Source organism: Microdochium trichocladiopsis (assembly GCF_020744255.1).
Source record: "Microdochium trichocladiopsis strain MPI-CAGE-CH-0230 chromosome Unknown B0I36scaffold_3, whole genome shotgun sequence".
Classification (NCBI taxonomy): domain Eukaryota; kingdom Fungi; phylum Ascomycota; class Sordariomycetes; order Xylariales; family Microdochiaceae; genus Microdochium; species Microdochium trichocladiopsis.
The window spans coordinates 1,534,710-1,550,128 of record NW_025763546.1 but is presented as its reverse complement, the minus strand read 5'-3'; the positions used below and the strand labels follow the sequence as shown (position 1 = coordinate 1,550,128).

The 15,419-nt window shown below is 57.2% G+C and overlaps 6 protein-coding genes across 6 annotated transcripts; 2 read left to right on the top strand and 4 right to left on the bottom strand.

Annotated features, from left to right (window-relative positions):
* Positions 1–548: 548 nt before the first annotated feature.
* B0I36DRAFT_317465 (uncharacterized protein) lies at positions 549–947 on the bottom strand. The gene has a single exon (XM_046153162.1). The coding sequence runs from the start codon at positions 804–806 to the stop codon at positions 579–581; it is 228 nt and encodes a 75-aa protein (XP_046015126.1). The 5' UTR covers positions 807–947; the 3' UTR covers positions 549–578.
* A 148-nt stretch (positions 948–1,095) lies between these two features.
* Positions 1,096–2,597, top strand: B0I36DRAFT_87090 (uncharacterized protein). The gene is made up of 3 exons (XM_046163489.1): positions 1,096–1,541; positions 1,609–2,300; positions 2,379–2,597. Exons 1-2 carry the CDS (start codon positions 1,442–1,444, stop codon positions 2,289–2,291), a joined length of 783 nt encoding a protein of 260 aa, XP_046015125.1. The 5' UTR covers positions 1,096–1,441; the 3' UTR covers positions 2,292–2,300; positions 2,379–2,597.
* A 2,014-nt stretch (positions 2,598–4,611) lies between these two features.
* On the bottom strand, positions 4,612–6,073 carry B0I36DRAFT_360478 (Alpha/Beta hydrolase protein; the record flags this gene model as incomplete). The annotated part of the gene is made up of 2 exons (XM_046158318.1): positions 4,612–5,960; positions 6,019–6,073. 2 exons carry the CDS (start codon positions 6,071–6,073, stop codon positions 4,612–4,614), a joined length of 1,404 nt encoding a protein of 467 aa, XP_046015124.1.
* Positions 6,074–6,927: 854 nt separating this feature from the next.
* On the top strand, positions 6,928–8,656 carry B0I36DRAFT_360477 (uncharacterized protein; the record flags this gene model as incomplete). Its single annotated transcript, XM_046158317.1, has 2 exons — positions 6,928–7,050; positions 7,130–8,656. The coding sequence occupies 2 exons, from the start codon at positions 6,928–6,930 to the stop codon at positions 8,654–8,656; spliced, it is 1,650 nt and encodes a 549-aa protein (XP_046015123.1).
* A 479-nt stretch (positions 8,657–9,135) lies between these two features.
* On the bottom strand, positions 9,136–11,038 carry B0I36DRAFT_317456 (uncharacterized protein). Its single transcript, XM_046153161.1, has one exon. The coding sequence runs from the start codon at positions 10,727–10,729 to the stop codon at positions 9,323–9,325; it is 1,407 nt and encodes a 468-aa protein (XP_046015122.1). The 5' UTR covers positions 10,730–11,038; the 3' UTR covers positions 9,136–9,322.
* A 795-nt stretch (positions 11,039–11,833) lies between these two features.
* B0I36DRAFT_238291 (uncharacterized protein) lies at positions 11,834–14,169 on the bottom strand (the record flags this gene model as incomplete). The annotated part of the gene is made up of 3 exons (XM_046149598.1): positions 11,834–12,398; positions 12,484–13,179; positions 13,244–14,169. The coding sequence occupies 3 exons, from the start codon at positions 14,167–14,169 to the stop codon at positions 11,834–11,836; spliced, it is 2,187 nt and encodes a 728-aa protein (XP_046015121.1).
* Positions 14,170–15,419: the final 1,250 nt, after the last annotated feature.

Genomic DNA, 15,419 nt, shown 5'->3' with positions numbered 1-15,419 from the left:
AACAGCGCCTTCCCGTCCCTCCACGCAACCTCACGCAGACAAGTCGGCACCCGCCAGACATCGACGCATGGTTGCTGACTCCCAATCGGCCCTGCTGGCGTGCGCTCCCGCTCGGCGTACTGCAGCCACGTCAGGCTGCCCACGGTTTAGCTTTGTTCCCCGCCACATTCAGCCCTACAACAGGCGCTGATGTAATCCGGCACCCAGGTCAGGAGCTCGAAAGCCATGTCTAAGATGTCTAAGACCACTGGACATTCTCTATAGCCACCCCTCTCCTGATGGGCGATTTTCGACAGGTCGTCCACACTTGGCAAGGGCCCGGCTTTGCAACTGCGATGCCGTCCTCCTCTCTTCCCGCCAACCAGAAGCACACGACTCGAGGGAACTTATCAAGGCCAGGGAGCCTTGTCCCAAGGGGGGATCTGGCCCAAACCACGATTCCAGCCAGCTCCACTGTCCATAGGCCACGCGGAGCATAGCGTGCCGGTAAAGCCATCGTCGTTCACTGCCGGCCACTAGCGAGACAACGGACGAGCAAGTAGCCAGGGCCACCCCTTCTGTTAGCACTACTTTTTCGTCTACACTCGGCCAAGGCGGTAAGCTCTCCGGTCTTCTCTTGTGGTGCCGGTCTCCTTGTTTTTGGCGATACGCCGTGGTGTCACAAGGCCAAAAGCCGATCTGTAAGCGACCCTTCCGTCGAAGCTGGTGCTCAATCGTGCTGCTTCAGCAACGGCGAACAGAAAGAGTCCTCGTCCACACGCACAAAACGATCCACCGCTTCCTGGACCTGGTGCATGTGGTGTCATGCACACGGATGCAGGGCCGACGCCACCAGTCCGTGCTAGTCTCCGCCAGGAGTCTCCGCTGCCCCGGGATTCTGCATCCTCTTCTATAGCACCATCTCGGCCGTGATCGGGCCCTGGTCCCGTTTCACCCCTGTCGCCCGCCTTTTTGCGCAATGAATTGTCAGGACCTTGACGCCTGTTATTCGCTCAAGCAACTAGTGCTAGCACTGGCTTCCTGACGGGCGGTCGGGGTTGGCCGGCGACACCTGCTGCGTCCTTGCAAGCTCAACCTTAGCACCTCAGCCCTACGTTGCAAGACAGAGTCCTTCAATCACGGCTGTCACGTTCCAACACTGCATTTCACCATCGGAACGGCCACACCCAGCCCTTAGGGTGTGTCCTTATGCGTCTATTTGTGGAAACATCGAGGTCTGAACCTTGTGAACGTACACACAGGACTCCGATAGGCTTGTTCTTTTACGATCTGGTCTTCAGGAACATCTTGCACAACATTCAGACGAGTCTATATATTGACTGCTGAATGTCCTGGATCTCGGCACCGCTGGACCCATCTTGGACAACAACATCTTCAACATCAGGTCCAAAGCACGAGCAGGACTCATTCGCCCGGGAGTATCATCGCCGCTTCTCTCGTCATGGATAAACAGTCTTCATCTTCCAAAAGCCAGAAGGCGCCAAAGCCTCGCAACAGTGAGCTACGCAAGGAGCAGAACAGAATCGCCTCGAGAGCTTATCGTACGTCAATGTTTTCACAGAGCACCTGCAAATTGAGGGGCTAGCCGGAATTGACAAACTTCAATAGGTGAAAAACGCAAGCAGAAGCTTGCTTTGCTTGACGAGATCTTGCGGACCGAATCTCGTGACTCGAGTAGTCCGTCCTTGCCAGACGACTCCGAGGACTTCATATCAAGTCTCGCACCCCCACAAACTCGTCACTCTTCATACAGTCCGACTCCGAGCATCAGCCATGCGAGCATCGAGTCAAATGCACCAGACCATGCACCCGCACAATGGCAATATCGAGATTACGACCAAGATGTGTATCAGAGTCCAGAATGGCACCCTGCAACAAGCCTAGCGACAGCACCGCCAACTCCAAGGCATGATTTGCTGACCCCGGGCATGTCTGGTTCGCCATATCTTGCTTCCTCCGACCACTACTACACCGTACCAGGATCCGAACACTCTTCGTTATCGACAGACTCGTCCTATCCCGCACCTCTGGGAATGGGCGATCAAGCGGTGGTTGATTTGGGTTATTTGGAGCATCCCACTCCTTTTCGCGACGACTACTCGTATGGACAGAGATTCCATGCTACGGGTCATGGCCATGTGGTGCCGACGGTACCGGAGAGCTTCATCAGGCAAGACGGCAGCCATAACCAGCAAATGCTTGCAACACACCGCAGGAACCGGAGCTCATCAAGTCCAGCACATGATGAACACAATTTTGCTTACCCATATGGTACGCTCTATCCTGTGTAAGTCCTGCTGGTAAGTGGTCAAATTCACTTGAAAAGCAGGGAAGCTATTTACAAGCACGAATCACTAACATTGTGTGGACAACGACAGTTGAGAGGCAGTGGCACACAACTCTCCAAAACAAGGTTGCGCATACAACAGCCGTGTTGTGGTGACATGAGCCTGCGTAGCGCAACTACAAGCCGGCAGGACCTTCGAAGGATCAGCACTCGGGCGCCCCTAGCTCTGCAAAAGCAGACGGTTCAGCGCCCGTCACATTGCAGCTCATATCATGTTGGTCGACACACCCGACGTGGGCCTACAATTTGCACGAAATGCTTGCCAAATTCATGATTCAGGGGAGACCTTCTGCTCTGGGCGCTCCAGACCAGGATTCCGGCTGCTGGAATCGGGGCAGTCACACTACAAGACATGCATATCCATTTTGCACTATTCTGCTATTTTTGGCTCTCGCTATGGGGGTCATGGAGTCTTCTGAATAGACTTGGGTCGTCGGTCGTTTAGCCTGTCCGCTCAAAGAGGTGGAAGGAAAGCCTGATGGCGGTGTCCAGGTGTCGGCTAATGCAAGCCCTGCTTGCCCGACCTGAGACTCACCGGCTAGATGCGGAAGCTGGGACAGCGAGTGGACGGCCGTTGCCGTGGGGAGATAGACATAGAACGCAGGTAGAATCTGGTATGCGAGATATCAGCTGCACGTCACGCGCGCCGCAAATAGAAAAAAAATCAGGCCAAATGTCCCAGGATGGAGCCGCGCTCTGGCATCGTTTGTGCTAGGCCGCCCCTAAAGGAGCGCTGCGTGCAAGTCTCGCCTAGCGAATTGGGCTGAAGTCCGAAGACTTGCTTCCACCAGCGGAGAAATATGGAGGCCCCCATGCAGGCATTGGACACTTGCCCAGCCAAGAAACCGTGAGTTCAGCAAGAAACTCCCCCCCAGATAAGAAAGAGCCTTGGTTGGGTGTGGAAATTACAGCGGGTCAAGGCTGGATTGGTGCCTTTCCAGTCCCAGGATAGTCTGCAGTAAATGCTGCAACCTAGACAGTAGGTATGGAGAAGGGAAAGGGAGGGGTGGACGAAAACTTAACACGAGCACCGAATGCAGCCAAGTCGAAATAGGAAAAAGATTATTACAAACGAGGCATGAGAGCACAGCGGAAGACCGTTGAGAGCCCTCGAGACGACGCAGAAGGGCAAGGAAGGGGGTGGTTGGTCGGGTTGATGAAAGGCCTTCCTCCTCCTTCTTCCTCCCCCACTCCCTCTCCACCGGGCCCAACTGACTAACGGTCCACAGTGAAGGTACAGGGCAAGTATGTAATCGGGGTTATTTTTAGCACTTGTCACCCCATCACCCGCCCATGCACCGATATGCAGCCCACCTGGGCATGCACCCACGCACATGCAAGCCCCGCCCGGGGTGGAAATGACATACACTAAGGACCTTATATGCACTCCTGGGCCAAGCTAGGCCGATGGAGTGGAACAGAACACCCACTCAGACACTCGGACACTCAAAGACACACAGACGCAGAGCAGATACAAAAGAGTGCACGGAGGCAGCGCCGTGCTCGTCGTATAGGCAAACCAACAGCGGCGCCCGGCGAGAGCCGGCACCGGGCCCCGGAGGCGTTGCCAAGGTCCACAGTTATCCGCCCTGCTTTCCTTTCCTTTTTTTCCCCCCCTTGACCTCAACTCAACTCCTGCCCCTTCCCCGCACGCCGCGTCCTGCAAGCACCTGCAAGAACCTGCACCTCTATCCCAGCGAGCGAGCGAGCCGAGCTTGGGCACTTCCGTGGTGGAGAGGTCGTGTATTGTCCTGCTGATTGGTCTGCCATGTTCCTCCTCGTCCTTGTCCTCTCCCTCCTCTGGTGTCGCACGGGGCTTGACACAATGTCCACGGTGGAGGTCTCGACCACGGGTCTGGAACGGACTGATGCCGAAAGGGGCATCGTTAGACGAGCCAGGTACCTGAAACCGGACGGGGGAGAACAGACAAAGGACGATCGGCAGATGTAGCGGGTGCTGTCATCAATGGTAGGATTTGACCCGGCCTGTCGGGGTCCCAGAGCAGATTAGCCGCATTCAGACAATGAGACGGACACTTACGGGCAGAGATAATCACTAGCAATATTGGCGTGGTTCGCTCACCTTTGGGAGACATGTTGAATAGTCTCCTGGAATGCCGGGATGAGGTGCCGACCATATCACCTTTGCGTCACGTTTCGTTCTTATTCGCTACACCCACATGCTCATTTCTATCCGAGTCATCTACGATCCAGAGCTTCAAGCCGATCCGAGCTACTCTGAGCTTCTCAAACCGAAAGAGCATCTAATCAATAGTGTCGTCCCTCAGCTTCAGTAATTCTCGGAAAACCTCGTCTGGCTTGCTTCGGATAGCGCCGTGGAACAGCACGTTGGTCTCAAACACCTTGATTCCCTGGATGCGCGAGGCCGTCACGCGCGCCATGTCGCTGTCTACGTACATGTCGTTGTAGCAGGCGGCGTACACAGGCACCTCGTTACGGGCTAGCTGCTCCAAGTCGTACAGCGCCGGCCACTGGTCATACTTTGCGAGGATTCGCACCGTGTCCTTCAACTTCATGAGCTCGGCGCAAGTATCGAGCCTGTATTCGGGCATCATCTCTCCCAGGAAGTACAGCGGTTCGTCCTCCTGGAGAGCTGACACACCCTCCCAGTCTTGTTGGAGCCACTGGTACTCCTTGAAGGACTTTCCAACCCGGTCAGCGGCAAAGTTGCCAGCAATACCCGGCCCGTAAATCCAGCAAGGCTCGTGAAGCAGCATGTAGATCGGCGCTTCGTCGTTGCTGACTTCCTGCTCGATTATGTTGAGAGTCGCTCTTGTGAAGCGACCAAACTGATCGAGGTCGGCTTTCATCCTCACCATGAGGTTGTGGACCTTGTCTATGCCTCCGTCAGCACCAAAGTTTATACCGAGCAGCATCAGCAGTTTCACGGTCAAGAGCCCGCCAGCGGGTAGAGGAATTCCCTTGGCACCACCCAACTCCTCAATCTTTGAGGCAATCCACTTGACAGTGGCGACGTCACCAGGGAATTTCTTGTAATACGCCTTGTTTCTTGTGATCACTGTCTTGTATGTCACGGGGTAGACGTCGTCGGGTCCCTTGTCGAGGGCCGCCAGTCCTCCGGTGATGAAGGACTCGCGAAGCCCCTCGGGAGCGAACGAGAGATAGGTCATGCTCGTCATGCCCCCAAAGGATTGGCCGAATATGGACCACTTCTGCTTTTCGGGAGGATAGTCCTTGGTGAGATAGCGGCGGACGGCCTCGCAGTCCTTGACAATGGTGTCTGCTCGAAAGTGCTTGAGGTAGTCTGCCTGCTCCTGTGGAGTGCCGATAGAAGCCAAGGTGTCTGCCGAGACGGTCGAGCTGAGGCCTGTGCCTCTGTAATCGAGGAGCAGCAGTTCATAGCCACGGTCGAGCATGTACTTGGACAGAGGGCTGTCCTGCGGCAGTGGGTTGCCGAAGCCCGGACCTCCCTGGAGGAAGACCAGGAAAGGCCGCTGGGAGGGCTCCTTGGGCTCTACGATTGGTTTCTCATGGGGCACCGCGCTGCGTGCAAAGAGCGTGATCTGTTTGCCGTCTGGCTTGGCGTGGTCGAGGGGCACCTCGAACCACAGCTCTCGAACCTTGAGCTTGCCTGAGATGAAGTCAGAGGTTGTGCCTGATCTGAGCAACAGCGAGCAAGTCGGGCTCACCAGGGACGATGTACGGTTCGCTCTCCGAGACGAGCTTGGCCGTGACGGGACTCATGGTGGCTTTGGGGCGGGCGATGGGGTTGTGTGAGACTGGCTGCAGTGAGGGGCACCCTGACAACAGCCTGATCCACGGAGCAGACCGTGGTTGGCGGATTGAGACGAGAGAAGCACGGCTCTGGAGCCGAGGAAGGGACAGCACGGAGGGGGCCAGGCGAGGATGAGCGAGCAGACAAGTCAAGCAGGCGATGCTGTGCTGCATAGCAAGGTGAGCACCAGTGATGAACTGTGGCAATGAGGGGTGAGGGAGATGCAATGCTCCACGCCCAGTCCTTCCTGAAGAGGCAGGCTGGGCAGCCGACAGTAGCCCTGGGGCCTCTCCGGCTTACGGACCGCACCTGCCCGGCTTGAGATCTGCTGGCGAGACATGGACATGTCCATTGCACCAACAGTGCAGCAGTAATTACCCTGGGCGTCGATGAGCAGTCGGATACGGGCGTTTTGCGTCAAGGGATCTTTCCCAATGTACGCCAGGACTTATACTTGTGCCAGCTCATTACCTCACGCACTAGGTACCATATAGTGTACTGGCACTGTGTTGGCTCGTGTCACCTCCCCAGGCTAAGGCGTCCAAAGCTTGGTGCTGCTCCGTGCCCGCATCTGGAAACATACTGTGGGCGATCTCCTGCCAGGCTTCACCACGGAGCTTGACCGGCGGCCCGAGGCCGCTCAGCCCATTCATTCAAGCTGCTTGACTACACGTTCGTCCTCCTTCGCCATCCCACAACCCAGAGCCTGCACACTGGACAACCCAACACTGCGCCGCTACCGAGTCCAGAATCAACAACGTTCCCGCAGCCATCATATTTCCAATCACCCCTGCGCATCGAGCCTGCCGTCAGTACCACGGTGATGAGCACCCAAGGCCTCACCCACGTCCTCATCGAGTCCTTCAACGCCCTCGCCGACGAGGTCCAGAGCCTCGGCGACCGACAGACGGTCCTCGAGCATAAGCTACGCTTCGCCCATGAACAGGTAACAACAGCGTCTCCCAGGCCTCACCACAACCCAGGCACGGCCTTTTGCTAATGCCAGCCGCTTCACCCGCCTGCAGTTCCAGTACATCGCCGATAAATATGCCCCAGCCGCCCCCGAGATAGCCGAGACGCTGGTCAAGCTCCAGCTGCCTCCAGAGCTCAACGACCCTTCCCTCGCAGATTCCAGCGCCGTGCCGCTTCCCAGGCGCAAGGCCTCAAATTCGAAACACCAGATCGCCATCGTCATCCGAGAGGGCCGCAAGGTCGCTTCTGCTCTGAGCAGCCCCAGCAAGAGCAGCCGGTCCAGCCGCGGCAGCGCTGCACCGACCACAATGACCTCCCTCTCCACCATCCTCGAACAGGACTTTACCGTCGAGGGCAAGACCAGAGGCACTCTCCGGTGTCCGTTTTCCCAAGCACCGACGCCGCAGAATGAAGACGGGCGAGAGGCCGCGCACCAGGCACAAGACGGGCACCACGATGCTGAGGATCCGATTTGCGCTGCCATGTTTGACGAGGCAGGGTCGCCACCGGCCTCGGCCGCTGCCAGCAAATGCCCTATCCGGTACCTAGACCAACACTCCCCAGAAGAGATCGCACACTACCTCGAGACACATAAGCACGAGCTGCCGCGCAGCCATGAGGTCTGCGTCCGACGATACCAGAGGAACGAAGACGACATCCGCAAGCTGGACGCCAAGTACGGCAATCTTGTCAGCATGGTCGAGGGCCTTAGTCGGATTCATCAGCCGATGCTGCCAGAGCAGGACACGCGGCCACAGAGCGACGTCGAGCGTGGCTCAAACGATCGTGTTGAGACATGGGCACAAACAGTCAGCGTCAGTCTCAGTGACGATGCAGACCAGACAGCCTTGGAAGGGGACAGCACTGATGAGGAACGCCAAAGCCATTTTGACAGGCCGCTAAAGGAAGTGCGAGTTGGAGAATCCCCCAGCAGGCCATGGGGCATCTCGGTCCCATTTGTTGATGTTCCTGCTGGCTTCGATGGTCGCCAGCCGGAACGACCAGAATCCCCGCCACCTGCGCCAGTGCACATGCCTGCTGACCACCCGACACCAGAGACGCCAGCAAAGCAAAGCGGTGCCGGCAAGTGTCCGTTCGATCACACAAAGATGGCGCAGATGATGGGCGGGAAGACACCACAGAAGCCAGAAGACTCTAGAGACGCGTCGCACATGCTTCATACTCCTGCTGCTGCAGCTGGGCGGCGCAATCACGACATGACTCCGAGAGGAGAGGACCACACGATGGAGGACGAGCAGCAATTTCAACCTGATCATCAAACACCAGACTATCGCAGGACAATGCCTCTCGACAGTGGAATCGGGCTACACCAACAGCACGCACAACAGCCGCAGCCTCGTTATGGCATGGGACAGCCTACATTCCTGCATGCAAGCGGACTGAACCGCCCAGATTTTGGACAGGAGCATCAAGGCCAGCCAGCCCCGCCGCCGCCTCCCCCTCCGCAGATGGTCTTCACAGGGCCGGTCTTCATCGGGTATCCTATGGAGCACGCGATACAGTTCATGCAGCAGTTTCAGGGCCAGCAGCAGCAGCAACAGCAGCAGCGACCTTTGTAAGCCACCTGGCTGCAGCACGTCGGCGATGCTGACGACAAAGGACACACTAATCATCCATCCAATATTTTTCAACGAAAACTCTTCATCACGAATTTCCGATTAGGGGCAGCGACGGCGCATCATCATAGCGAGTTCATTTATTTTTTCGACTTTGCTTCTTTTCTTTTTCTTGTTCTCCTTTCGTATTGGTTTGTAGCAAATGCGCAAAGTCATGCGCCGAAAAATGGCGTCCGTTTTGTTGGTAGCACATGCATCTCCATATCAGCCTGGTAGTGCTTTGTCGTCATCCTCATGAATGAAACCTCGATTTATCGTTGTTCTCTTTTTGCACTTCGTCTCTCTTGGGATTTATCGAGTGTATGTCTGTGGGTGTCTGTGCGTGCGTGCGCAGGATAGTTTCGTACAATCTCTGTTGACGGCGGACCAACAATCACGTGTGACGGCAATGCAGAATCTCTTGTATAAGACGAAAAAGGACACAAGTGGTAGTGAAAACCCCATAAAATCGTTGGTCTCGTCTTTTTTACACAAATGACGTAAAAAAGTGAACAAATCTATGTACACGCGGCCAAGTTGACTAGACACCAACGCCTCTCTACCTGCGAGCCAAGGCCTGGCTGTGAAAAGCACCAAACACGGCATGTCCCCCCCGGGCAGCACTGCGCCTCACCTCGCCGGGCGTATAGTCGAATCGACTTCGTCGTCTGACCTGGGACTTTTTCTTGGATTCTTGCTCCCCTTCCCCCCACCCCGTGCCGCACCTGATGGTGACGAGGCAGATGAAGTGCTCCCTTTCGGTGCGCTCTCCGCCGAACTCCTACTGCCGCCACTGCTGCCATCGACGTCATCCTTGTATACCTGGTCAGCCACGCCCTCGGCCGCCCATAAGGAAATGTCGTCCGCATCCATGAGTGCGGCGTCGAGCTCGTCTGGATCGCGCAGTTCCGCATCGTCCAAGTCTGCGTAGTCTACTCCGGGCCCGGAGAAGCCGCCATGGCGACCACCGCTGCCTCCCCTGCTGTGCCCAGAGGCCCCGCTACCACGACCGCCATGGATAAACGAGCCATCCTCGCCGTTCTCGGCTGCCATGCCTTCCTCGCGCATGAGCTCCTCCGCACGCGCCATAGTTCGCCTGTATATCACAAGCCCGAGCACCGTGCCGAGGATGCCGCCAAGGGCCATGCTGGTGTAATTGATGATTTTATCACCGAGGCTCATGGCGTCGCCGCTCTCGGCGAGCTTGGCCATGCGGCTCCCAATAAAGATGTGGATAAAGATCTTGGGAGACGCGAGGGCCGTGGCGAGGGCAAATGCGGGAGGGCTGATACTCGGTATTGTGGCGAGGAAGCCGTTGCTTAAGCTAAAGGGCAGCGGGCACAGGCGGACGGCGGCGAGGACGTAGACACCGTCCCGCCGCAGGATCTGGCCGAGAGCTACGAAGCGCTTGTCCGAGCCGATGAGCGCGTGGACATAGCGGCTCAGGACGGTCCGGCTGGCGATAAAGGCAGCCGTGCTGCCAGCAACGGTCGCGGCAGCGACCACGGGCCAGCCACCGGGGAAGCCGTACACAAAGCCGCTGATGGTCAGGCAGGTGCTATAGCCGATCATGGGCGGGAACGCAGCGACAAAGGTCATGGCGAAGATGATGAGCCAGCCCGCCGGGAGAGCGCGCCACCCAACCGCGATTGGCTGGAGCCACGCGAATATACGATGCGAGTATATGAGGAATACAACCGTCAGAGCGATCGAAGCGAGACCAGCAAGGACGGCGAGGCCTTGCTGCATGGGCGTGAGGGAGTAGAAGAGCCGGAGCGACTTGTTGAGGAAGTTGAGGCTGTACTGGAGGATACGACGGCCAAAGGGGGTGTTATCGGGGCGGCTGTACGGGGTCGAGAGACGCCTGGAGGCCGCGGTCGGTCTGCGGCCACTGCTGTCATTGTTGCTGTTGCTGCCTCGCGCCCAGGGCGGCAGGTTGCTGCCGGGCAGGCCGAGCGGTCGAGGAGAGGCGTCGTCGGAGAGCGGCGAGGTGGGCAGCTCGAGGGCTTGCGCCGCAGAGGCGTAGCCGGCGGGCATTGTGCTGGGAACAACGAGCACGCCGGGAGCTTTGCAATTGGGAAAGCCGCCTGACGGGGTGCGTGCGAATATGTGTGTAGAGGCAAGCTCGAGGGAACCCCAGGGAGCAAGTTGTCGTGAAGAAGGTGTCTGACGGCGCCGGTTCGTAAGCAGGGATGGGTTACTGTGGTGGCCCAGGCTGAAAGCGGCCGAGCTGAGATGGATGGATCCAGGCCCGTGGGTGGACCTTGGTGGCGCAGGCACGCACTCCAGCAGCGCAACGAGACCCTGCAGCCGTCTGGGGGGAAAAGCGATGTAGTGGAAGGTGGCAGCTTGGCCAGCAATGTCTATTATAAGCGTCTAGAGATGATGATGGTGTTGTTGTCGGCAGACAAGTAAGTCATCGGGTTATCTACAGCTCTGGCTGTCAAAGGCCTATGGCCTTCGGGGGGGTGGAATGGGAGCGGACCGTCGCAGGCCCCTGCCCGCAGCGCTGCTTCCTGGACCAATACAGACTGACAGCCCTGGAGGAGCTGGAAGCCGCCATCAGATCAGATCAGGCCCCGCTGCTTCCGCCTGCGCATCCCAAGATAGCAACACCACCCAGTCTGCAGATCACTACGCAGCCAATGCTAGCCAAGCTCTTCCCCCACGGGGGGGACCGCACTCAGCTCTATCTACCCACTATGTCTTCACCACAACAAACTAACTCACATGTCAGTACTCCTAGCATGGCCATCTACGTTGCTGGCCACGAGGGTACTGGACCGCTGCATCGCCGCCGCTAGTCGTTGTGGCTCGGCTTGTAGCTACATGGCGTCAGCAGCCTGGTCAGAGAGTCTTTCTTGGCGAACCTGTAGCCATGGGGGCGCAGTGACCTGCTGGGCGTCTTGCTGCGTCATCCAACGACTCGGATCGGGCGCTCGTTTCCGCACTGAGCCAATATCATGAACCGTCGGGGCCCAGCAAACCAGCCAAAGACAAAGACGCCGATTTCACCACAGCCAGCGAGTCAAACCACGCGATTCTAGCCTTTTAACTAATTCTTCACCTTGGTCGGTGAGGGTTGTACATCTATCGTCTAATGCCTACGCTCTGATGCATCCGGCAGCGGCCAGGCCAGCATCATCGCAGTCGATTACCACTCGGTCCCTTAGGCGGGTCGCGGACGAGCAGCCGTACTTTGCCCACTCCTATCTCCACGCCTTGGCTAAGAATGTCAACTCCGCCCTCCGAGTCGTCCTTGTCCCGATCGCCATCACGCCCCAGCGATCGGTCCCAGCTTCGCGCATCTATCCCTAGTATGCCACCCATGCTGTTGCGATCACCCGGCACCGAGAACTCCCGGAAGGCATACCTCCACTCGTTGAGGAAGTTGCGGATAGCTTTGCCTACCTTGTCCTTGCCGTTCTTGCTGTGATGCCCCGTGCCAGTGATAGCATATACTGGTCGTGCCTCGTTGCTGTTTTCGAGAAGCACTCTTTCTAGGTACTCGACAGCCTCTTCTGGGTGTAAGCCATGGAGGTCAACATATATCTCGGGGCTCGACGCATTGTTCTGGTTGCGCTCCTCGTATAGCTCCCTGGCCGCTTCTCTATGAGCCTTGCGCATGAGATCGTTTTCACTCTGACCTCGCAGGCTCAGTGCCTTGGCTGCGCGGGCATCATTGCGGTTCCATGCTTGGGCGGCACTATACATATTTGATTAGTCTCATGCTGCGGCACGAAAATACGCAAGATTCACATGGGCAGTTGGCCCCCTGGAACATCGCTCACCTCTGCAGAAACTTGTTCCGAAGGCCACCATGCTTGATGGCCTCCTGTCGGGCCTTAAGGTACCCTTTGTTGGCCCGCTCTCCGGTTTCAAGCCAGGGAATATGTTTCGGCATCGGAATCGCCAGTGCTGTCGCACTATTCTCGCCACTCTTGAGTCCAATTCCACTACCGTTGCGAACCAGCTTCTTAGTCTCAAGTCGAGGGCTCGGAAGTGGACTAGGTGACATTCTGACGATGTCGGCCAGAGAACCAGGCATGCCGCCTTCTTTGGGGCCATGGCCATGACCGCCCCTCTTGCCATGGTGCTTCTTGCTTGGTTTGAGAGAGGCTGATCCTAGCGACGGGAAAGCCTCGTTGTCATCTATTGGTGGCGCACTAGGTGGCTCCCTGGACTGCTGCCGGCTGACGGGACGAGACCGGTTGTGCACCAACTCGCCACCATAATGATTTGAGGGCTTTAGGCCGGGCGGAGGGGTCAGAGTCGATCCCGAGAAGGTGAATGACGCAGCATTGGGGTTTAGTTCCGGGGTTCTTGGTCGGAGTGATGGAAACGAAGTCAGATCCTGGACCTGGAGGTTCTGGGATTTGGTCGGTGGTGTGCCGTTCACGTCAAGTGTAAGTCTGTTCATGAGGTGAGATGGATCATGAGAGAAGATGCAAGTCTCTCCAGCGAGACAATTGCCCATGACCCAATATCTGCAGGCGTGAGGGGTTAGATGCTGTGGATTCTCACACGTTTAAATCATGCAGGTTGACATACTTGCAGATGTGATTGCTCAAGTCGTGACTAAAGCGACAATCGGCGCGGAGACATTGGCCTGTAGACAGGTAGAACTTGCAAATGATGCCTGCCTTTTGCTGGGCAGACGGTGTCGATGGTCGAGCATCGGGGGTCATGGATTTGCCAATTAAAACGCTCTTAGCCTCTGGCGTGAGGCCAGAGAGGTTGTTCGGGTCGTTGCTTTGAGCATCCATTATAGCTGTGATCGTGGCACTGAGATCGTACCCGTGAAGGGCGAGAGCTGCCTCTATCTCCTCGTCTGTCTTTGAGTGCCCAAGAATCGATCGAAGCATGTCATACGGTGTCATGTCAGTCTGCTGGGAGGACATGTACTCAGGAGCTGACACACTCAGACTCCCAAGAGTTCCTACGGACGAAGTGACGCTGATGGCGTCGTCGCTGACGAGCCAGTCCACGTTGTCGTTTTGCAAGTCACCAAAGATCTCGTTTGAAGGGCTGGTATCACTGGCAAACTCGTAGGCATTCAGGTTGGGGCTATGCGGGATCACCGGCGCAGCAAACGCGAGCCGTGGCGATGGTCGAGGTGACGAGAAAGGCGAGACGGTCGATGACTTGGTCCGCATCAGGCTGGGCATAAAACCTGGCGGCGCTAGGGGGCTGACCCCTAGACGAGGAGATCCAGACATGGGCGTCGGTGAGCCCCGCCATGGCGATGGTGATGGTCTTCGCAGGATGTTCGGTCGTATTGGTGGAGGAGACGTGGCGAGCCCGTGGCCTTCGCGGTACCGCCAGAGTACATCGAGAATGACATTTTCGAGGCTCACACCTGTGAGCGTCGTCTCTTTTTTTAGAAGATCCTCCAGCCTGTCGGTCTTGTCCTCCTCGTCTATGCTCTCATCCTGCAAGACCGGCAGGCAAAGCTCATATGTCTCGTCGGATACCATGTTCTGCTCAGTCGGCTATGCGACTTCTTGGTTGCGATCCGTGGCAACGCTCAGCGCTGCGCTCTCCTTTGTTGTTTGGGAGTCGGGAAAAGGACCGACTGCTTGAGCGGTCTGGGCAGACAGACGCCGGTCCTCGACTGCGTAGTAGAGGGAGAGAGTTTACGATATCTGACCGTGGAGAGTGGTCGAAGGTCGAGAGGGTCGGATTACGGATGACTCGAAGTGAAGTTATCGAAAAGTGTACGATGTCAAGAGCAAAGGGTACGCGCCGGATGCCAGTCGTCTTGTTGCATCATGCGGAGAGGCATTCGAACGAAGGATAGCTGAGGGTGTGGGAGACCTGCTGACCGGCAGCACGATGCTGACGTGCTTCGCAGGCAAACTGTTCGGGTCGGGTTGGACAGAGATCGAGCTGGACCCTGAGGCGGTCCTCGGGAGGTCTAGAGCTGTCGGAAAGCAAGGGCGTAAAGGCGGAAGCAGCAGCGAAGTGGAGAGGGGCTGGATGGCAGGCAGGAAAAGGCAGGACAGCAAGAGCGGGCTGGCTACGATATGCAGAAGAAGGTCAGCAAGAACGAGGCGGGACGCCAGCGACGTGTCTGAAGGTCGCGATGCAGCACATGGACAGGCGGCTGAGCTGAGGCAGGACTCACGCAGGCAGCTCAAGGAGCGGCCGTGAGTACAGTGGCGTGCAACGTGTGTAATCTGGAGCGGCCTCATGGGGGAAGCATCCAACACGGCTGCGGCTGGGGGGGCTCATGTGGGGGGAACGCGACAGCTCCCCGTCCCATCCGTCCCGAAAGCCAAGAGCTCGCCAGTCCGTTAGAGCTGACCCGGTCTTGCTCCAGGAGGCACGCTCGGGCAACTTAGCGCAAAGGGCACAACAATGGCGTCACCATTACAGTACTAGCCGTGCCTTTTGTCACCTCCTCTGCAGACAGGTACCATAGTAGGACAAAGGGGCATTCCAACAGCTCTCCAAGCAGGGGATACCCCTTGATTGCACGGCGGGCGTTAGGAACATCCCGACTAACGGTCCTGGGAACAGTTTCTCCAGGGGCAAGACCTTTGATGGAAACGCAGTGATGTCTTTACCAGTGATCAGTAGGGGCAAATGCTTGTGCCAAGACCCTGAAAGTGCACGCTGTGCGGGATGCTCAGCCATGCAAAGGACAAGGCGATCAGTCCCCGTGAAACATATGGCGCCGTATGGCGTGGGCAAGCGGCATGACACAAGTGCCATTCATTCGACA